The 23,433-nt window shown below is 36.7% G+C and overlaps 1 protein-coding gene across 1 annotated transcript; it reads right to left on the bottom strand.

Moving 5' to 3' along the window:
- Positions 1 to 2,434: 2,434 nt before the first annotated feature.
- LOC124967990 (olfactory receptor 1D5-like) lies at positions 2,435 to 22,499 on the bottom strand. Its single transcript, XM_047530404.1, has 3 exons — positions 22,059 to 22,499; positions 5,761 to 6,171; positions 2,435 to 2,539 (listed from the first exon to the last, which is right to left on the bottom strand). The coding sequence occupies exons 1-3, from the start codon at positions 22,497 to 22,499 to the stop codon at positions 2,435 to 2,437; spliced, it is 957 nt and encodes a 318-aa protein (XP_047386360.1).
- Positions 22,500 to 23,433: the final 934 nt, after the last annotated feature.

Genomic DNA, 23,433 nt, shown 5'->3' with positions numbered 1-23,433 from the left:
ATTCCTTCAGAAAGGAAGAAAACTGAAGATGGAAACAACAAAATGCCTGATTATGTTATGGGAGAAGATGTGAGATCAGACAAGATTAAAAAGTTGAGGGGGACATGGAAGAAATTAGAAGTTTTGGTATCCTTAAAAAATATGAATTTTAAGAAAATCAAATTGTGCAGCTGGAAATCCAAGGACAGACCACAAAATCATCAAATCTAAGAAGCCACAGAGGCAAGGGTTCATGACGACTGAATAATGCAGAGGGGACAGAAGGTCACAAAACAGTCACAGTCCATCACAGTCAGAGGAGAGGCATCTGTGTGAGGCAGCCCTCACAGGAGAGGACTCTGCTGAGTTAGGGCGTCCACAGTCATCCTTGAGACTGGTGGGGATGAAGCAAATGTCAGCCAAGGACAGACTGGAGAGGAAGAAGCACATGGGGCGTGGAGGACAGAGTCAGAACTCACGACCAGGATGAAGAGCAGGTTCCTGAGCACCTGACCAGATGCGAGGGTAGGAACAGTTAAAAAAAAAAAAAAGACGATCTCTAGTTCTGGATCTTCTGAAAGAGATTCTGAAGCATGAGAACATTGTAGTTCTCATAGCCTTGACAACTTTCCAAAACAGTAAAGTTGGTAGGAAAATGAAAAAACAAAAATAAAAATAAACCACCCAGAATGGTATGCACATTTTGTATTCAAGTATCTCAAAGTGGAGTGTTCAAAGTTGACATTCAGTTTCCCAAACACTGGGACCAGTTCATGGAAAAATATTTATGTTTTATGCAGGTGTATTTGTAGGAACCCAATACAATCCTAGTAAATTATATATGTAGTTAGAAACTCACTTGCTTTTTATGATTTTTCCATTTTTTCTTCTCTATGGCTTTGGAAAAATGCTTCATCTTTTTCTGATCAAAAACCCTCTCATGTATATTTGAGGAAGTTAGCACCAGAAAAGTCCCCAAAACTGATTCTCAAGTCCCACCCATTTTATGCCAATTAGTATATTTTCACATTGATACTTTCTAGCACTTAAATTTCAATTTTCTTATCTCAGCTACATGAAGGCTACTAGGTTATTATTTTTGAATACATGCTATGAGATAATTCAGAAAAAAAATAAAAGAGAAAAGTAGAGGAAATAATACATATAAACTTGGGACTTTTGCTCATATCTAAAATGGACATGATAACAGTTTATAGTGCTATTATAAAACAGTTTTAATTTTTTTGCTGTAATTACATATAGTATGTAATTCTCCTTTATGTATATGTTTACCTGTTAATATTTTTGCTATGGTTTCGATATGTGGTATTCCCCCCAAAACTCATGTGTGAGACAATACAAGAATCTTCAGAGGTGAAATAATTAGATTATGAGAGCTGTAAATGAATCAGTGGGTTAATCCACTTGAATGGAATACCTTTGTAGTAACTGTTGGCAGGTAGGTTGTGGCTGGAGAAAGTAGATCACAGCAGGTTGACTTTGGGTGTATGTTTTGTCTCTGGTGAGCAGACCTCTCTCTGCTTCCTGGTTGCCATGTCTTGAGCTGCTTTCCTCTGCCACATCCTTCTGCCTTTCTCTTCTGCTTAAACTCGGGCCCAGAAAAATGGAATCATCTGACTGTTGAATGAATCTCTAAAACTAGGGTGCAAAATAAACTTTTCCTCTTTTACATTGTTCTTGTCAGGTCTTTTTGTCACGGTGATAAAAACCTGACTAAAGCAGAAATGGATACTGACAAATGGGTTTGTTGCTGTGACTCACCTGACCATGTGGTTCAGAAGTATTTGGAATTGATTTGTGGAAAGAGTTTGGAAAAGCTTGGAGATGCAGAATGGAATCTTATAAACAGAGTTTAATGGGAAATTATAGTGGGAGCTCAGAGATCAGAATGTCAATAGGGAAGACTAAGCTTATGAGGTTTCAGAGGAGAAAGAAGACTATTGGAAATTTGACTAGAGGCCATTCCTGTTACATTCTGGCAAAGAATCTGTCTCTATTTTATCCATGTTCTGACACTTTATATGAGACTGAATTTAGAGGTGGTGGACTAAATAATCTGGCAGAGAAAATTTCAAGGAAGTACAGCATTCATGCTGTGGCATGGATATTGCCATCAGTTTTCAACCAAATTTACTGTGATAATCAGGAGTAGAAAGCAGAATGGAAAGATTTGAAAAACTTTTAATTTGGCTAGAAAAGTACATTTAAAACTAGGGCCAAGAAAGTTGTTATTTAAAACATTATGGTCATTAAAGAGATGCTAAGTACTTTACATAAAGACATTAGATAAGATGACTTTGAGGGCATCTCAGAAATCGGCCAGACCATACCAATCTCAACCTCATGGATGTAGAAGTAAAATTTTCTTTGTTAAAAGACCATGAAGGTACCTTGCTTATAGAGGGGGGGGTACTGGGAAATCATTTCACCATTCTCAACCACACAGGCTCTCAGAAGCTGCTGCAGTCATGGTTCCAGGAGGTCTGACCACTGCCTGAAAATGGCAGCAGAACTTTGTGTCATCTCCATTTTCCTGGTTCTGCAGGAATGCAGTAGACTGGCATTTGGGGTCACCAAGGCTTCCACCAAAATTTCAAAGGAAGGACTTGAAGGCTAGACAGAGTGTAGCAGGGCTAGAATTCCTGCAGGCAGCCAGTGAGAGGGCAATAAGTGAAGAAGTGAGAAGGAAGTCAAAGCTCAAGAGGATTAAGAGATGCCAGTAACAGAATATCTGCTCAGAAAAGCTGTAGAAATTAGGCAGAGACAAATCAAGAGAAGCCACGTAGGCTCAACCAGCAAGGCCATACAGGTGGAGATACACAAGTCTTTTGGATAAAACATGATGCCTTGTGCTGCAGACACTGGGCATGGAGCTACAGGACTTGTTGTCCTGCTGGGTTTCAGTCTTACTTTGGTCTCATCCCTTCCTTCTGTGCCCTCCCTTCTGCCTTTTGCAAAGGAAATGTTTACTCTAGGCCACTGTACATTGGATATTTGTAACTCGCTTTTGATCATTACAGGGGCTCAGAGCTAAGAACTGGTCTTGAGTCTCAGGTAAGATTTTGGACTTGGACTTTTGGGCAATGCTGAAACAGTTAAGACTATAGACTAGAAATAGACTAAATGTATTTTGCTTTGTGAAATGGGCATGAGATTTTGGTCGCTGCAGCAGAAAGATGATTAGATTATGAAAGATGAAGCCAAATTGGTGGATTAATCCATGTAAATGGATTAACTGTGTAGTATCTGTAGGCAGGTGGGGTGTGGCTGGAAGAAGTACATCACTAGGGACATGATTTGGTATGTGTATTTCATCCCCAGTGAGTGGACCTCTTTCTGTCTCCTGGCTGTCATATCCTGAGGTGCTTTCCTCTGCCATGCCCTTTTGCCATACACTTTTGTCTCACCTTGGTTCCAGAGAAAGGGAGTCAGCCCACCATGAACTGAACCATTGAAACCATGAACCAAAATAAAGGTTTCCTCCTCTAAGTCATTCTTATCAGGTCTTCTTGTCAGTCATGAAAAGATGACTAAAACAATTTAAAAGTATCAAGATACTTTGTATTAGACCCAAACCAACTTAATCAGAGAATCCTCATGGGATACTCTTGGTGTTTTTTCTACATCAGAGTTGAGATCCATTCACTGCCCCAGGTTCCTACAGGGCACTTGGAAAATGATCCATTAATATTACCTGCTAGTTTTGTCAACAATACTCATTACACATGTGGGGATTAAACCTAAGGTTCTGTGCCTTCTATGCAAGTTCTTCTCCACAGAGTTGCTCCCCACCCCAGAGCACGCTTATTTTTACATAGATACATATATGTCCATACTGATTCATGTATCTATAATCATTTTCCTTTGAGACTTACCAAAACACAACTTAAGACTTATCTAACTACACCTATTTCCCCCCAAATGAAGTAGTTTACATAGGCATGTAGATTTAAGTCTCTGTGTGAAGCACATGCAGCTACTTCAAATGATTTACTTGATGCATAGTGAATCCTGGGGGAGAAATATAATTAAATTAGAGAGTGTATGGTTAGAAAATCTTTTCAAAATCCTTGTGTCTCTTTCCACATCATGCAAATATCTGAAAAATTTCAGGTAATATGTGCATGTGAGATAAATATTTGAATTCTAATAGTTTATGCAGGTTCCTTTTTATTACTTTTTAAATTATTTATTTATTTTTTACAGACTGCATTTTGATTCATTGTACACAAATGGGGTACATCATTTTGTTTCTATGGTTGTACATGATGTAGATTCATATCATTCATGTAATCATGCATGTACATAGGGTAATGATGTCTGTCTCATTCCCCCATTGTTCATACCCCCTCCCTCTCATTTCCTTCTACATAATCTAAAGCTCCCCCATTCTTCTCTCACTCCCCACACCCCCACTCTCATTATATATCATTCTCCACTTATCAGAAAAAACATTTGGCCTTTGGTTTTTTGGGAATGGCTTGTTTCACGTAGCATGATATTCTCCACTTCCATCCATTTATTTGCAAATGCCATACTATTATTATTCTTTATGGCTGAATAATATTTCATTATATATATATATATATATATATATATATATATGTATACATTGTATATATTGTGTATATATACCACAGGTTTTTTAATTCATTCATGTGTTGAAGGGCATCTAGGTTGGTTCCACAATCTAGTTATTGTGAACTGAGCTGCTATAAACATTGATGTGGCTGTGTTACTGTAGTATGTTGATCTTAAATCCTTTGGGTATAAACCAAGGAGTGGGATAACTGGATCAAAAGGTCTGCTTTCCAGAGCGGCTACACCAATTTGCAACTCCACCAGCAATGTAAAAGTGTGCCTTAATAACAAATATTTGTTTATTGTGGTGAGATATTTCCAACAAAAATTATCATTTTCACCATTTTATGCACACTATTTGGAATATTAATTACACTCACCTTATTGTGCAGCTATCACTAACACCCATTTCCAGAAATAATTCATCTTTACGAACTGAGACTATACCTATTTTTAAAAACTCCAAATTACTTCCCCTCCCAATTCTTACAATGATGATAATACTAGGAAATATGACAAGGAAACAAAGTCAGAAAACTACAACAAAAATGAGAGAAAAGAAGAATGTGAGATTTCCAGTTGACATGTTTAGTTTCATTGACTTTTCCAACCTCAATTGCAAACGTATGTCACAGGTCCTAGGATTAGATTAGACTCTTCTTATGTGCAGCCTCCTCAGGGCCCATTTAAAGTCCCTGTTCCTCAGGCTGTAGATGAAGGGATTCAACATGGGGGTGACCACAGTGTACATCACTAAGGTCACTGTACCCTTTCTAGGGGAATGGGACGCAGATGAACCAAGGTACACACCAAGCCCTGTTCCATAAAGTAGACAAACAACTGACAGGTGAGAACCAGAATTGGAGAAGGTTTTATGCTTTCTACCATTGGATGGATTTCTAAGAATAGAGGAAATAGTTTTATAGTAAGATAAAAGGATCCTGGGGATGGAAAAATTCCCAAATATGGTACCAATAAAGTACATGGCTAAATCATTAGAAAAGGTACCAGAACAGGCAAGACTAAGGAGTCGAGAAGGGTCACAGAAGACGTTAGCAATTTCCACATCCCTGAAGTAGTTAAATTGTAAGACAATCAAGTTTTGCAGCTGGGATTCCAAAAGACTAAACAAAAAACCCATCAAAACCAAGAAGCCACAGAGACAAGGTTCATACTTACTGGGTAATGCAGGGGGTGACAGATGATCACAAACTGGTCATAGGCCATCATAGTCAGAAGCATATTATCCATATTTCCAAATAGGATGAAAAAAGACATCTCTGTCAGGCAGCCCTCATAGAAGATGGCACTGCTGTGAGTTTGGATGTCCATCATCATGTTTGGTACTGTGGTAGCAATGAAATAGAGGTCAGTCAAGGACAAGTTGGAGAGGAAGAAGTACATGGGAGTGTGGAGGTGGAAGTCAGAGCTGCCAGCCAGGATGATGAGCAGGTTCCCAAGTCCTGTAACCAGGAACATGGACAGGAACAGTCCAAAGAATATGGGTTGCAGGTCTGGTCCTCTGAGAGTCCCATGAGATAGAATTCCAATATAGATGTAAGGTTTTTGAGTTCTATATTGCTTGAGCACCTTTTGAATTGGAAAAAAATTAAAGGTTTGGAAACGTGATACAAATAGGCCAATGACACTACGTTTGTATTTTTAATCCAGCATTTCCCAAGTACAGTTTTCTCACCTGAGTTCCCTATGCCTTCAGCTGTTTTCTTGTTTGTGATGAACCAGAAGCTCTTAGCACTCTTTTCTGGTTGATATCTGTTTTTTACCTCCTTCTATGCACATCTACCTTACAGAGGCCCAGCTGAGCAATGTTAGAAAGCTAAGATATTAGAGATAAGTTGTCCATGATCATAGTGAAAGACAATCTATTCTTTAAGAGAACATAGGAATAAGAAATATCCTTCCCCTTTTAAGAAAAAGATCATTTTAATTGAAGGTCATTAAAGCAGTAAATATTCCTTATTTTATTTTAAGAAGATGCAACAATTTTCCTTGACTTAGAATGTTTATAAACACTTCATAAGAGCTAGGACTGCATTACCTAGACAATAAATTAAAAATGATATTTCATAATCAGAAAGCATTGCTCTGTTCCAATAACCACCCAGAAATTTTCCATTTTTCTTGGGTTTTCCATTACCCTCCTTTGTCTTTATAAATGTCATTCACCTTTTGTTTGTTGTTTTCTAAAAAATTGTTTAATATATATGTCTCATTCTGACAAGTGGTTGACACCTAATTTTGATATCAAATGTTGTAGGTAAATGCACATATTAGTAAATGACATCACTGACCTTACAAATATGGCATTAATGTCTTCTGCACCCATCAATGGATATCAAATGTTGAAAAGTGAGAGAATATTTTTTATTTTTTTTAGGTTTATGTGTATCAACCCTATTTATTCCTCATAAAACATGTGTGGAAGACATTTATTTCCTCTTGACTTTGAATTCTACAATGGCCTAGTCATACAGCTAAATTGGTTTTTGAACAACATAAGTCATTTTATTTAAACTGAAAGACTTGTGTAACAGGGTAAAAATCACAAAATGCATTCTGAGTCCTATCTTTCTCAAAACCAGTTAACTGAATTTCAGGTGGATTTTTCCAGATACATGGGTTGTAATTCTTTCACTTCTGGTCATTATGACACTTCATATTTATTATTTTGGCAGCTCATACCATGAGTTAATTTGGAAAATAAGAAGGAGACAGATGCATGATCCTGTGAACTTGAACCACCAGGCTGAACACTGACTATGTAAACCCTTGGAGGCTCCCTGCACAGAGCTCATAATTAGCCAAAATGTTCCCTGTTATCTCAATCACTAGGAATGTCCTCATATGAGTGGAGGACAAAGAAAAGACAGGAATGTGCCCAGACTCTTTTGGTTCTTCTAGTAGTAAGAAAGAATCAAGTGTACTCTTTACTTCTTTAATTCTTTCTTGGTTTATTGTGCATATTCATTACACAGAACAGTGGGTTTCATACCTTAATGCACAAAAGTTAATTTGGTCAATACTATTCCCCAGATTGTGCCTTCATCTGCTCTTGACACACCTTCCCTGATCCTGTTTGTCTACCTTAATGCTTTTCCTTCTATGTTAATGATATCCTTTCTTCATCTTTTGCCCTCTTGATTCTACATATGAGAGAAATCCTATATTTTTCTGTCTGGCTTATTTTGCTTAACATGATACTATCTTCTAAGATATAACTATATTTATGTGGGTTTGTCTCTGTGTCTTCTATTCTGTGCCATTGGTATACCTGTCTATTTTGGTGCCAATACCATGCTGTTTTGCTACTTTTGCTTTGTGGTATAGTTGAAGGTCTGGTATTGTGATATCTCCTGCTTCACTCTTTCTGCTCAGGATTGTTTTGGCTATTCTGGGTCTCATATACTTCCAGATGAATTTCATGATTGCTTTCTCTATTTCTATGGGGAATGTCATTGGAATTTTAATTGGAATTACATTGAATCTCCATACCACCTTTGGTAGTATGGCCATTTTGATAATATTAATTCTGCCTATATAAAAACAGGAAAGATCTTTCCATCTTCTAAGATTTTCTTTAATTTCTTTCTTTAATGTTCTGTAGTTTTCATTCAGAGGTCTTTAACCTCTTTTGTTAGGTTGATTCCCAAGTATTTTATATATTTTTGAGGCAATTCTAAATGGAGTGGTTTCCCTAACTTCTCTTACAGAGGATTCATCATTTATGAGTAGAAATGCAAAGATGCCAAAAACATTCGCTGGAGAAAAGATAGCCTCTTCAACAAATGGTGCTGGGAAAACTGGAAATCCATATGAAGCAAAATGAAATTAAATCCCTATCTCTCACCCTGCACAAAACTCAACTCAAAGTGAATCAAGGACCTAGGGATTAGACCAGAGACCCTGCACCAATTGAAGGAAAAGTAGGATCAAAACTTCCTCAGGTTGGACAAGACTTCCTTAACTAGACTCCCAGAGCACAAGAAATTAAAGCAAGAATCATTAACTGAGATGGATTCAAACCAAAAAACTTTTTCTCAGCAAAGGAAATAGTCAATAATGTGAAGTGAGAGCCTATAGAGTGGGAGAAAATCTTTTCCACACGTACATCAGAAAGAGAACTAATCTCTAAAATTTGTAAAGAACTCAAAAACTCAACACCAAAAATACAAAGAACCTAACCAATAAATGGGCCAAGGAACTGAACAGACACCTCACAGAAGAGGATCTATGAGTCAACAAATGTATGGAAAAAATCTTCACTCTAACAAGTTAGAGAAATGCAAACCAAAACCATGCTAAGATTTCATCTCACTACAATTAGAATGGTTATTTTCTAGAAATAGGTGTTGGCATGGATGTAGAGAAAAAGGCACACTCGTACATTGCTGGTGGAGTGGCAAATTGGTGCAGCCACTCTGGAAAGCAGTGTGGAGATTCCCCAGAAAACTTGGAGTGGAACCATTTGACCCAGTTATCGCACTCCTTAGTTTATACCCAAAGGACTTAAAATCAGCATACTACAGTGACAGAGCTACATCAATGTTTACAGCAGCTCAATTCACAATAGCTAGATTGTGAAACCAACCTAGATGCCCTTTGGTAGATGAATGGATAAAGAAACTCTTGGTATACATACACAATGGAATATTATTCAGCCACAAAGAAGAATAAAATTATGGTATTTGCAGGTAAATGGATAGAGTTGAAGAATATCATGCTAATTGAAATAAGCCGATCCCCAGAACCCAAAGGCTGAATGTTTTCTCTGATAAGTGGATGCTGATTCACAGGTGTGGGGATAAGAGAATGGAGAAAATCTGGATTGGGTAGAGGGAAATGAGGGGGGAGGAAGCAGGGAAAGGAAAGATAGTGAAATGAGACAAATATCATTAACCTACGTACATGTATGTTTACATAAATGGTGTGAATCTACATCATGTACAACCATAGAAATCAAAAGTTGTATCTCATTTGTGTACAATGAATCAAACTACAGTCTGTAAAAATAAAAATAAACAAAATTTTTTTAAAAATATGATACTACCTAGTTCCATCCACTTTTCTGCAAATGACATATTTTCATTCTTCTTTATGAGTGAATGCAACTTTAATCTGTGTATGCAAACATATGTATGTATGTATTATATGCACATTTATCACTATATATGTGTACATATTTATATATATCATATTTTCTGTATCCATTCATATGTTGAGGGCCATCTAGGCTTATTCCATAACTTGGATATTATGAATTATGCTACAAATATTCACTTCTTTCATGTACTTAATTTAAAATTTTTTTGTTCTAATTAGTTGTACATGACAGTAGAATGCATTTATATATTTAAATACATCATACATAAATGAAGTGTAATATCTTATATTTCTGATTATACAAATTGTAGGAACACATCGGTCATGCAGTCATATATGTACATAAGGTAATAATGTCTGTTTCACTCTACTATTATTCCTAGCCTATAACTCTTCCCCTCCCTTCACTTGCCTGTAACTGATATAAAGTAATTCTATTCTCCTCTATTCCCCTGGCCTTATTGTGAATTAGCATCCGCATATCAGAGAATGTTTTTTGGGCTTATTTCACTTAACATGATAGTCTCTACCTTAATCCATTTACCAGAAAATGGTAGAATTTCATTCTCTTCTGCACCTGAGTAATTTTCCATTATATATAAATTTGATATACACCACCATAAATATATATATATATATATATATATATATATATATATATATACATACCACATTTTCTTTATCCATTCATCTGTTGAAGGGCATCTAGGTTGGTTCCACAGCTTAACTATTGTGAATTGATCTGCTTCAAACATTGATGTGACTGTATCACTGTAATATGCTGATTTTAAATCCTTTGGGTATAAATGGATGAGTGAGATAACTGGTTCAAATGATGGTTGCATTCCAAGTTTTCTTAGGAATCTCCATACTTCTTTCCAGAGTGGCTGCACCAATTTGCATTCCCACCAGCAATGTATGAGTGTAACTTTTCCTCCCACATCCTTGCCAACATTTATTTTTGCTTCTATTCTTGATAATTTCCATTATGATTGGACTGATATGAAATCTTAGAGTTGTTTGGATTTACATTTCTCTAATTGCTAAAGATATTGAACTTTTTTTATACTTTTATTGATTGATTATGCATCTTCTTCTGAGAAGAGTCTGTTCAGTTCCTTAGCCCATTTATTGATTGGGTTCTTTGTATTCTTGGTGTTAAGTTTTTTGAGTTCTTTATATATCCTAAAGATTAATAGTTTATCTGAGGTTCATATGGTAGAAATTTTCTCCCAGTCTGTAGACTCTTTTCACATTATTGATTGTTCCTTTTGCTGAAAAGCTTTTCATTTGAGTCCATCCTATTTATTGATTCATGATTTAACTTCTTGTGCTTTGGGGATCTTGTTAATGAAGTCAGATTCTAGGCTGACATGATGAAGATTTGGGCCTACTTTTTCTTCTAGTAGTCTCAGGGTCTCTGTTCTACTGCCTAAGTCTTTGATCCACAGTGAACTGAGTTTCATGCATGGTGAAAGATAAGGGTTTAATTTCATTTTGTTACATGTGTCTTTCCATTTTTCCCAACACCATTTGTTGAATAAGTTCTTTCCTCCAGTGAATGTTTTGGCACCTTTGTTTAGTATGAGATATCTTTATTCATGTGGGTTTGCTTCTATGATTTCTATTCTGTACCATTGGTCTATATGTCTGTTTTGGTGCCAGTACCATGCCATTTTTGTTACTATTGCTTTGTAGAATAGTTGAAGTTCTGGTATTGTGATACCCCTGTTTCATTCTTCCTGCTAAGGATTACTTTAGCTATTCTGGGTTTCTTATTCTTCCAGATGAATTTCATAATTTCTTGCTCTATTTCTGTAAGTTACATCATTGGGATTTTAATTGGAATTGCATTGAATCTATATAGCACTTTTGGTAGTATGGCCCTTTTGATAATCTTAATTCTGCCTATCGAAGAACATGGGAGATCTTTCCATCTTCTCAGGTTTTCTTTAATTTCTTTCTTTAGTGTTCTGTTGTTCTCATTGTAGAGGTCTTTCACCTCTTTTGTGAGATTGATTCCCAAGTATTTTATTTTTTTCGATGCTATTGTGAATGGGATAGTTTTCTAACTCCTCTTTCTGAAGATTCATCACTTACGTATAAAAATGCATTAGATTTATGTGCATTGATCTTATATCCTGCTACTTTACTGAATTCACTTATGAGTTCTAAAAGTTTTCTGGTGGAATTTCCTGGTTCCTCTAAATATATAATCATGTCATGAGCAAATAGGGGTAATTTGAGTTCTTCTTTTCCTATTCACATCCCTTTAATTTCCTTGGTCTGTCTAATTGCTCTGGCTAGAGTTTCAAGGACAATAATATGGCCTTTTGACAATATCAGTTCTGCCTATCCAAGAGCATGGGAGATCTTTCTATCTTCTAAGATTTCAATTCCTTCCTTTAGTGTTCTGTAGTTTTCAACTCTTTTCTTATATTGATTATCAAATATTTTAATTTTTTGAGTTGATTGTGAATGGGATAATGTTCTTTATTTCTATTTCAGTGGATTCATTACTGATGTATAGGAATGTGTTTGATTTATGGGTATTGATATTATATCTTGCTACTTTGACAAATTCATTTATTATTCTAGAAGATTTTTGGTGGAACTCTTTGGATCTTCTAAATATAGAATCATGTCATCAACAAATACTGATAGTTCCAGTACTTCTTTACCTATTTGTATACCTTTAATTTTCTTCTTCTAATTGCTATACTAGAGTTTCAAGGACAATGTTGAATAAAAGTGGTAAAAGAGAGCATATTTGTCTTGTTCCATATTTTTGAGAGAATGCTTTCAATTTTTCTCCATTTAGTATTATGTTGACCTCGTGTTTAGCATACATGGCTTTTATGATATTGAGGTATGTTCCAATTATCCCTAGATTTTCTAATTTTTTTGAACATATATTGGTGCGGCATTTTGTCAAATGCTTTTTCTGCATCGATTGAGATGATCGTATGATTCTTGTTTTTAAGTCTATTTGATGTGATGAATTATGTTTATTGATTTTTGTAGGTTGAACCAACCCTGCATCCCTGAGATGAACCCCACTTGATTGTCATGCACTATCTTTTTAAAATATTTTTGTATGCAACTTGCCAGAATGTTATTGAGAATTTTAGCATGAATATTCATTAGGGATATGAGTCTGAAATTTTCTGTCCTTGTTGTGTCTTTGTCTGGTTTTGATATCAAAGCCAAACTCATATAATGAGTTTGGAAGGGTTCCCTCCTCTTCTAGTCATGGAATAATTTGAGAAGTATTGGTGTTAATTCTTCTTTGAAGGTCTTGTAGAACTCAGCTAAGAATCCATCTGGTCTTGCACTTTTATTTATTGGTAGGCTTTTAATTGTGCTTTCTATTTCATTACTTGAAATTATTCTGTTGAAATCATACATGACTTCCTGATTCAGTTTAGGTAGATCCTATGTCTCTAGAAATTTGTCATTGTCTTCAATGCTTTCTATTTTATTGGAGTACAAATTTTCATAATAGTTTCTAATTATCTTCTATATTTCAGTTGTGTCCATTGTGATATTTCCTTTTTCATCATTTGTTTTAGTAATTTTAGTTTTCTCTCTTTTTCTCTTTGTTAATGTGGCTAAGGGTTTATCAATTTTATTGATTTTTTTCGAGGAACCAACTTTCTGTTTTGTCAATTTTTTCAATTGTTTTTTTGTTTCATTCTCATTGATTTCAGCTCTAATTTTAATTATTTCCTGTCTTCTAGTACTTTGGGTGTTGATTTGTTCCTCTTTTTCTAGGACTTTGAGATGTAATATTAGGTCATTTATTTGTTGACTTTTTATTCTTTTAAGAAATAAGTACAATGCTAGGTACTTTCCTCTTAGTACTTCCTTCATAGTGTTCTAGAGAATTTGGTATGTTGTGTTGGTGTTCTTATTTACCTTTAAGTATTTTTTTATTTCCTCCTTGATTTCTTCTACTGTCCATTCATCATTACATGTTTTTCTATGACTTCCTCATTTTGAGAGTCTGGGTGGGTAATAGTAGAGGTGTGAATTGGTGTTCCCCTATACATAATTTGGTTTTTTTCTCTCAAGGCCTTTAAGCTGTTATCCTTATTCTGTATTTTAGTCATTTTCATTAAAATTTGTCTTGGTGTGGGTCTGCTCTAATCTTGTACATTTGGAGTTCTGTAAGCCTCGTGTATTTGATTCATGTAGGTAATTTATAAGGAACCGCTTGCATTTTATTTTCATTCCTTATTTGGGTAAAAAATAATGAATGAAAAAAAGAACTTAGAACTTTAACTTTCTTGTTTTTTGGTACTGGGGATTAAACTCAGGGGCACACAAAAAATAAAGCAGCATCCCAGTCCTATTTTTGTATTTTATTTACAGACAGTGTCTCACTGTGTTGCTTCGCACCTTGCTGTTGCTGAGACTGGTTTTGACCTCACAATGCTCAGTTTCCAATCTCACTCTACTACAGTGAAGAATGAAAGCACAGAAACTGCAAAACAACAGGTAGACACAACTCTGTAAGTTTGGTGTGGCAGACTTCTCCAAGGTACATTTCAAATGGACACTTATGGGTACTGACAACAGGCAGTTCTGCTGTGCAGCTTCCTCAGGGCACATCTCCTGTCCCTGTTCTTCAGGCTGTAGATGAAGGGGTAAAGCACAGGGCTGACCACAGTGACCATCACTGAAGCTACTGCACTGTTTCTGGAAGAATGTGACATGGCTGAACCAAAGTACCCTCCAAGGCCTGTTGCTTAAAACAGACAGACACCTGCCAGGTGAGACCCACAGGTGGAGAAGGCTTTGTACTTCCCACCTGAGGATGGAAGTTTCAGAATGGAGGAATCTTACAGTAAGAGAAAAGAATCCCTGAGATGGGAAGAATACCAAATATGTCACTAAAACATAAATAACTATGATATTGGTGAAAGTATCACCAATATCATATTATCAAGGTTAATAAATTGAGAAGGGGAACAGAAGAACTTCAAAATTTCCATATCTTTAAAGTTGGTAAATTATAACGAAATTAGAGTTGTATATCTGGGAGTTCAAAATGATTGTGTAGTTCAGTAATGCTTGCACATTTTGGGGGGTAAAAAGCTTAGAATAAGGTAACTAAAAACCAGGTACCAAGCAGAAGGGAAGTGTTCCCACCTGAATTCGATACTCCTTCAGCACTTTTCTCAGTGTGAAAGACACAATCCTAGAACTCTTGCATGATTGGCGTCTGTGTTATTCTCTTCCTTGGAAACACACATCCTTAAGTGACACTGAAATGAGCAATGTTAGACCAAGAACATCACACTAACAAGGCCATAGTCACGGCAAAGTGCAGCTCTCTCTTCAAGGGCAGCAGAGAATAAAGAACATCCTTCCCACTTAAAAAATTCAGTGTCATTAAAGAAAATTTAAAAACTGTCAAATATGCCTAGTTTTATTCTAAGACAATGGCACAAACTTTCTTCATTAGGATATTTATAAGTACTGTACTAAAGTAGGCACTCCATTATTTGAATACTAAATTAAATTTGACAGTTTATAGACAAAAGCATCCTATGACAGATTAAAGTGAAGTTTTTCAATATTCTCATATGTCATGATCATCCCCATTTATGAATATAGATTCCACCCAACTTCTGTTTGCCTTTTAAAAATTGTCTAACAAGCAGGAAGTAGCAATTGTCCCCAAATACATTCACAGGTCCTCGGAAGACTGAGTCAGTCAGATCTCAAGCTTGAGGACAATCTGGGTAAATTAATGAACTCTGCTCTTAAAATTCTAAAACATCTGGGGATTTAGCACGATGGCAGATCTCTTACCTGGCAGGCACAAGACTGATGTTAATACCCAGTTTCAAACACAAAACTATGAATATGTCACTCCTAAACTACTCTGAAGAATTTCAAATTCTGACACATATGATTTTGTTAAATACACAAAATCTGTGACATTACTAACCACAAATGTGGCATTAGTGCACAATGCATCTTTCATCCAAGGTTTAAATTATAATTTAATATTCTGAAATTCTTTTAAAACTTTTTAAATTATTTAGCAGTTTCTTTGTCCAATGATACTATCTCAGTAGTGTGTTTTGTAGGAGGACATCTCCATGAGTTCTCTTATTCCTCAGTTCTGTACTCTACAATGGCCTTCTAGTTCTGCTTCATGGTTATGATACTTCTTTGTGCTTGTTCTCTTTAGGTATACATGACAGTAGGGCACATTTAAATATATTCTACATTCATGGAATATAACTTATTCCAGTTAGGATCCCATTCTGGTGGCTGATGTTAATCCTTTAATTTTCACTTGAGGACCTCAGCATGGAGCACAGGCATCTATAAGGTAAGTGTAAATTGTGAGTTGGAACCTCCCTGTGCCTAGTTAAGAGGTTTCTTGTTCATCCTGCCTGAATGGTGGACTGCGGCTCCCCAACTTCAGCTGCGTGAAGACCACCTGGGTACATTACCATTGTCAGCTGACACTGTGATTCCATTCTATAAAATACAAAAGAGAAAAGGACAGGAAATAAGTTAAACACACCTCCTCTATATAATGGAGATAAGCATTATGTACCTAGCAAAGGTTTTTGAGAGAAAGACTTTTTATATTACGGATCAAATTCAATGCAGATTAAAATAACAAAATAAATGTCAAACACAAGAAGATGAATTCTATTAAAAAGAGTCCTTTCAGCTACCATTATAAGGGCAACAGGATGAGCATATTTCAAAGCAGAGTTCTAGTTACTGTTCCTGGTGCACGTGGTTACACTGAATCTCACTTTCACTGTGGCACAGTGAGGCAACCTCTGACATCACGTGACAATCGCCTTCCCAATACCGGCATTTTCCCTCCTCCCCTACCTCCCCCACTCCCTTCCCCTTCCCTATTGGTCTCCCTTCAACGTTGTCAGAAAGATTTGAAACTGTGTCAACTTGTGGTTACCTGATTCATTTATCAATATATTTACCGTGGATATTTTAATATATATGGATTCTCTGCCTTCACCCAAACTAATGACATCTCATTATATGTATGTGAACTACAATGTGGTTGAGAACCACCATCCTAGAATATTATCTGGACTTCAGAAAATGATCCTTTAATATTACCTGTAATTCCAGGCAGTAGCACCCTCTGCATTCATTAAAATACAAACATTTAGTAATGTGTGCTCCAAACTGATATTTTATACACATTTGAATTATGACTTGCAAAATTTGAATAATTGATAGCTCTGTATGATTCCATTCTTCTGAAGGATTCCTGTCTCCCAACGGTAAATTCTGTCAGGATTTGGTAGACAGATTTTCCTGTCAATACTTCCATGTCAGTTTTGGTTTATGAAATGGATTATAAAACTTTTGGTTAAAATAAAAAAAAAACTTGCCTAAAAACAACTAATGTTTATCAAAGCCATATGTATCAAAAAAAAAGTCTTTTCCCTGAAATATTCTAGTTTACATAGAGGTGGTTTTAACACTCTCTGTGATGTACCAGCAAGTAATGGAAAGAATTACCTGATGATTACACATTATTTATGAGTTCATTATAAAGACAATACTTTCAAAATTCTTATGCTTTTATCCATATCATATCACTAAAAAAACCCCATGCTCTACTTGGGCACTGGGTAGTTTTTTGAATTCCAACAATTGATGCACATTCAGTTTTACTACCAATTATTCTCATTTGTTGTCCCAGTAAAAAGTCAGTCATCAATACATCCCTTTGTCCTTATAAACACCCTCAATGTATTCTCATAGTCTGTCTATTAATAATCCTTCCATGACACCTAAACAAAAAATGTCATCTCCTCCAGTCAATCAATTGCTATTGGGTGCCAGCAGGGGAAACTGTGTCCTGCAACGGCAGTCAGAAAATCACCCTTTCAGTCCAGAGTCACTGACCAGCTGTTGTACAAAAACATGTATGTATCTCTCCTCCTCTCTGAACTTAACTTGTTACCAGCTCCACAACATGCTTGGCACATGAGTGGAGTTTAAACCTGGAAATAATTGGTCATTGCAGTCACTTTTTTAAAAAGACAGAATTTGATGTCACGGAATAGTGATCTTTTGAGCAACACAAATATTTGCTAAAGAGCACCTAGGTCTGGAACAATGTGAAACTGTAATTTGTCTCATTCCAAGCTGTAAGATTTACCCAATGTCTTCACCTATTGGCTCTTTTTAACCCATTAAAGCCTCTGCTACGATTTTGAAGGACTGATTATGTAGATGTGCTTCAAGGATTGTAAGACCCATATGTCCATGACATAGATGCAAACAACAGCTGTGTTACCTGGTCTCTAGCTCTACAAGACATTCCTGAAAGGGTGAAAATTACAGAGAGAAAAACATCAACGTTAATGAAGCCACACTGATTATGGAAAGATTTGTGGACCAAAAATATTAGATTCAATATCTAGAGAGATATTACTTTTGATGTCTCTTCTGGGCCTCCAAGATATAGACTCTGGGCAATTAGAAATGAATTAGTCATTCTTTTCAAATATATAATTTATTTTTATTGTCAAAGAAAAATTAAATGTTCTACTTAAGAAATAGGAGAAATTATGCTTCCGATCAAAGGATATTTTAATTGAGCAATGTCACCCACTGCTCTGCTCTGTGATATAGCAGGAGCTCACAAAAGGAACAGGACACTAAGCAAGGGGTCTCTTCCCATAGTGACAGGAAATGAAAAGGACTTTTGGGTTGTCAAGGGGACTCCCTGCCAGGTTTGCACAGCAAGAAGCCCTTGTCTGTAATCAGACAGGCTGGCAAAAACAGAACTCACTCTTTCCTACCTAATAGCCTCATGAAAGTTACTAAAAATGTTATCTCTTCCTTTTCATTTGAAATCATTATAATGTAGACACTTTTAGCAACAGAAAAGCAATACAGATCAATCCTAAACAGCTACAGAGAACACACAGTGAGTACTTGGGATTTAAAAAGCTCTCAGAGAGCTTCGTATTGTTGTAGTTGGTGTCTTCCTCCTCCTCATTCCCGTTGTCTCCCTCCTAATCTTCTGTGGTGCTATAGACCAGGGTGGAAGGACCCACTGTCTCCTCTCAGGGGTGAGCTGTCTATGGGAAGTGGAACCATTGTGGGAGGAAAGAAAAGCAGCAAATAAGAGCTCTGAGACTCACCACCACCAAGAGCAGAGAATGTACAGTCCCCACAGCTGAACTATGGCACCTTGGTGTCCTCTCCTCTGGCTGCAACAACGATGAGGAATCCAGACTTCCCCTCCTCCCTTCACCACCTCCCTTGGCACTGACTAGGTAGCACTGGGCCTCCGCTGGGTCAGGACCAAGGACTGAGATCTGATGCTTCCCCTCTGCTGAATCTTTAGTTGAGGTTTGGTCTGAGTCCTCAGGATTGAGATGAATACCTTGAGAGGCAGAAACTTCCCAATTCAGACAGCCATGGAGGAACGAGATGCATATGCGGGTCCCACTGCACTGAGTCAAGTTGGAGAGCTGGAGGCAGAGGATGTGTGCTGACTGTTCTGTGACCTTGGAGTCTCCATGAATAGAGCTCACAATTAGCCAGGCTGGGTCTCATTCTTCATCTAACTTCTAACTTCATCTTCTTCTAACATTAGCAGAGGAACAACAAGTGAAGGAATTGAATGTCCACTAAGGAGTATTGTCTTTTCCTTTAAGCTGGAAATCATGGGCAATATTTACTTATTTCCTGTCATTTTTATTGCCATCTATTAACCTACTCATTATTAGGGTTCAGTGTGGTATTTCCCTCCATGCACACAGTGCATGTTGATCCCCATCCAACCATCATTCTAGTCTCCCCATGCCCGTGCACCTTCCCCACTTCCTAGAAATCACTACTCTACATGCAGGTTGACTTTGCTCACTTTCCAGGTGTGAGAGAGAATGTGCAGTACTGACCTTGCTGTGTCTATGTTTTTATTTTTTATTTTATTGGTTTATTTTTGAAATAAATTTTTCATTTTGCTTCCATTGCTCATTGAGGCAAAATTTGCCCAAAGTGTGCTTTCCACCATTTTCAGTGAGCACAGTTCCATGACGTTCTGACATTCACATTGTGGCACAATCTGCCGTGCCACCAGTCCCCAGAAATTTTTCATCCACCTGAACTGAAAATTTCACTTCATTCAAAATCTCCCCATTTTTTTCTCCCTGACCCTAGGTGTCTCCATCCCACTATGGAACATGGTGAGGTATTACAGTTATGAAGCTACAAAACTATTCTGAGTATAGATATACTTATGTATATATGAATGCCTCTGTGTATCTTAGCTTTTTTTCCCATTGACAAAATACCTAGGGAGAATTATTTAAAGCTTAAAAGGAGGAAATATTTATTTTGGCTCACATAGAGGTTTCAGTGCATGACCAGTGACCCTGTGGTGAAGAAGATCACCAAGGCTGAGGAAGTATGGGGGCGAAAATCTGCTCTTTTATGACTTTCTGAAGCTGTATGTGTGTGTGTTTGTGTGTGTGTGTGTGTGTGTGTGTGTGTGTAAGAAAGGGAAAGGAGAGCATGTGAAGGCAGTTATTAATATCAAGAAATTAAATCTGAAGATAACTCAAATCATGATAAAATGTTACATATGAAGTACATGCTATTAAATATTTGCTTTTCAGTTAAATATTAATTTGCTGTTTATTCATCTATTTGGGAATAGAAAAGAAAGTAGAATGAATCAGACATCACTCTCCTCTGCTCATATATAAATACATGACTAATGTAACTCCACATCATGTTCACCAATGAGAATGGGATCAAAATTATAATGGGTTCCACCCCATGTATGTTTAATATGTCAAAATATACCCTACATTCATGTATATCTAAAAACAACAAATAAAAGAAAGCCTCATTATGAAATCCATCCTCTTGCCCTTCATACATACTTTCAAAACATTTCTGAAGTATATTCAGCAATAATTCTTCCAGGATCACCAATCAAGAAATTTCACCTTGACAAGAGAATGATATTTCCACTAGGCTGCAGAAGAGGATTCACTGCTCTGGAAGGAGGTCAGGAATTGAGCACTGGAGCCTCCTGTCCCTGGACATTTGCAATATGCAGCAAGTGTGCATCTCTCCACAGCTACATGCAGACTGCATGGGAAGATAAATGTATCACCCATTTCTTCAATAAGTGTGCCCCTAGTCACTTGGAATATAATATGTATTTAGTCATAATATTTTTTCCAAATAGAGAACCTATCCTTAGCAAACAGGGAGTTTATTGATGAATTCAGTTGTGAGGAGGCATGGGAATCTGGAATGATGTAAAACTATAAACATCCCTCAGCTTAATTCAAAAGTTTTCTCTACCTCTACACTTCTTATTTCTTTTTTCTTTTCCATGAACTTAATATATTTGGCTGTAATCTTTGAATAATCAAATGTGTTTTGTGTAAAGCTGAGTTAAAAGTCCCTAATGAGCACAAAATAATCAGAAACAAGGACTACTTTATATTTGTTTTCTATTGAATGATTCTGAAATAGATGACATTGGACACAGGAAAATATCACTTACGTTAAGGGTACATTGATTGAACCAATTCTTTTAAACCTATTTTTCTAAGTGTCTATTCCATGCATAAATTAGGTTTTTATTTTTAGGCCTCTTGTGTGCCAAGCAAGGTGTAGTATATAGGAAATAGGGTCTGGAATGTGGGAAGAGAAAATGAAGATTTAGTTATTCCTGTCCAAACACAGCATATACATATGTAAAGACAGAGTGAACTAATTACCTTCTCCCAGAATTTTAATTTCCTAAACTAAAAATGTGCAACCATTCATTAAAAGCTCTGCATTCTGTCTTCTCCCATTCCTGGGAACCACCTTTCCACTCTAAAACATGATGAGGAAATAAAGACATCATCCTTGAAGTTAAAGTGATAAGGAGGCTGGATTTAATATCTAAATGTTTACTTGTGCTGCATTTCCAGAAGACATTCCAAATGTATGCCACACACCTGAGATTACACTGTTCTCAGGGCACATTTAATGTCCTTGTTACTCAGGCTGTAGACAAAGGGGTTCAGCATGGGAGTGATCACAGTGTTCATCACTGAGGCCACTGTACCCTTCCTGGTGAAAGATGACTGATCTGAAGAAAAGTACAATCCAATGCCTGTTCTATAAAATAAGCAAACAACTGAGAGGTGAGACCCACATGTGGAGAAGGTTTTGTACTTCCCACTTGATGAAGGGATTCTCAGAATGGTGGAAACAATTTTATAATAAGAGAAACAGATCCCTGAGAGAGGAAGAAAACCATAGAAGGCACCAACAAAACACCTGACTGTATTTTTGGTATTGGTAAATGGTAATCCCACCAAATTGTGCAGCAGGGATTCCAAAAAGCCCAAGAAAAAAGACACCAAAACTAGGAGGCCACAGAGGCGAGGGTTCATGATGACTTGGTAATGCAGTGGCTGACAGATGCCCATAAAGTAGTCATAGGCCATCATAGTTAGAAGCATGTCATTCATACATCCAAAAATGATGAAAAGTGACATCTGTGTCAGGCAGCCCACATAGGAGATGGCTCTGCTGTGAGTTTGAATGTTCACCAGCATCTTTGGGTCAGTGGTGGAGATGAAGCAGATGTCAGTCAAGGACAGGTTGGAGAGGAAGAAGTACATGGGGTTGTGGAGGTGGGAGTCAGAGCTGACAGTCAGGATGATGAGCAGGTTCCCAAGCACTGTGACCAGGTACATGGACAGGAACAATCCAAGGAGGATGGGCTGCAGGTCTGGGTCCTCTGAGAGTTCCATGAGACATGTGTCATATTTGGTGCTTCTATTCTGCTTGTACAACTTTTGAAAAAGAAAACATGATTAGAAAAGGGAACAAATAAATGCCAAGTACTCACAATGACACCAATTTCTTTGATTGCAATTGTTTAAAACACTGTGTAAGAACTAGCACCCTATTAGCTGAATACTTACTTAATGTGTTAGTTCATATCAGAAAGCATGCTACCACCCAGGAAATTTTTAGCTTCTTGACTTTTCATATAAGCCTTCCTGGTTATATTCTCCTCACCGAAATTTTAATTGTGTATTTTAAATTATTCATACACTATTTTTACCCTTAGCTTTAGTGATCTCACAGTTTGTGAGTGCACACACAAGTACTGGCATCACAGACCACAAATGTGTCCTCTGTGTGCCCCACAGAGGTCAGTGGTAAAACAGAAATGCTGGAACATACTTTGGAGTTCTATGTTTTATGCATGTAATTTGTATTAGTCCCTTGAAAAGCCCATTAAATGTCTAGTGAGGAAGACAGGTATTTGATTTAAAAAAAATCACTTTCCTAATGTCCTGTGATTAACACCTCATTGTTTTTCTGACCTTAAACTCTCCCATAGATAGTTGAGGACTGTAGAACCAGGGAAAACCCCAAGCCTGTGTGAGTCCTTCCTTCTTACACCATTTAACAGACTTTCACATCAATATCTCTGTACTTGGATGCAACTCTCTTACCTCAGCTACTTGAAGGCCATTCAGGGTTATTAGTTTTTGAGGAAGCACCATGATATAATAAAAAAATTCAAAAGGGAAAATTAGAAGAAATATGATAAATATGATTGGCCATTTACTCATGTCTAAATTGGAGACAATAATTTCTTAGTTTATGGTATTATCACAATGCTGTTATTAAAATCTGTATTTAAAACTGTGAATATTTAAAACATTTTTTATC

Source organism: Sciurus carolinensis, chromosome 17 (assembly GCF_902686445.1).
Source record: "Sciurus carolinensis chromosome 17, mSciCar1.2, whole genome shotgun sequence".
Classification (NCBI taxonomy): Eukaryota; Metazoa; Chordata; class Mammalia; order Rodentia; family Sciuridae; genus Sciurus; species Sciurus carolinensis.
This window is presented reverse-complemented; position numbering and strand designations above follow the sequence as displayed.

Coding starts and splice junctions, on each gene's coding strand:
- LOC124967990 (XM_047530404.1), bottom strand. CDS start 22,499: ATGGAACTCTCAGAGGACCCAGACCTGCAGCCCATCCTCCTTGGATTG. Junction 6,172..22,058: donor AATCCCTGCTGCACAATTTG/GTGGGATTACCA, acceptor CCAATTCAAAAG/GTGCTCAAGCAATATAGAAC. Junction 2,540..5,760: donor GTCACCCCCTGCATTACCCA/GTAAGTATGAAC, acceptor GCATTCCTGCAG/AACCAGGAAAATGGAGATGA.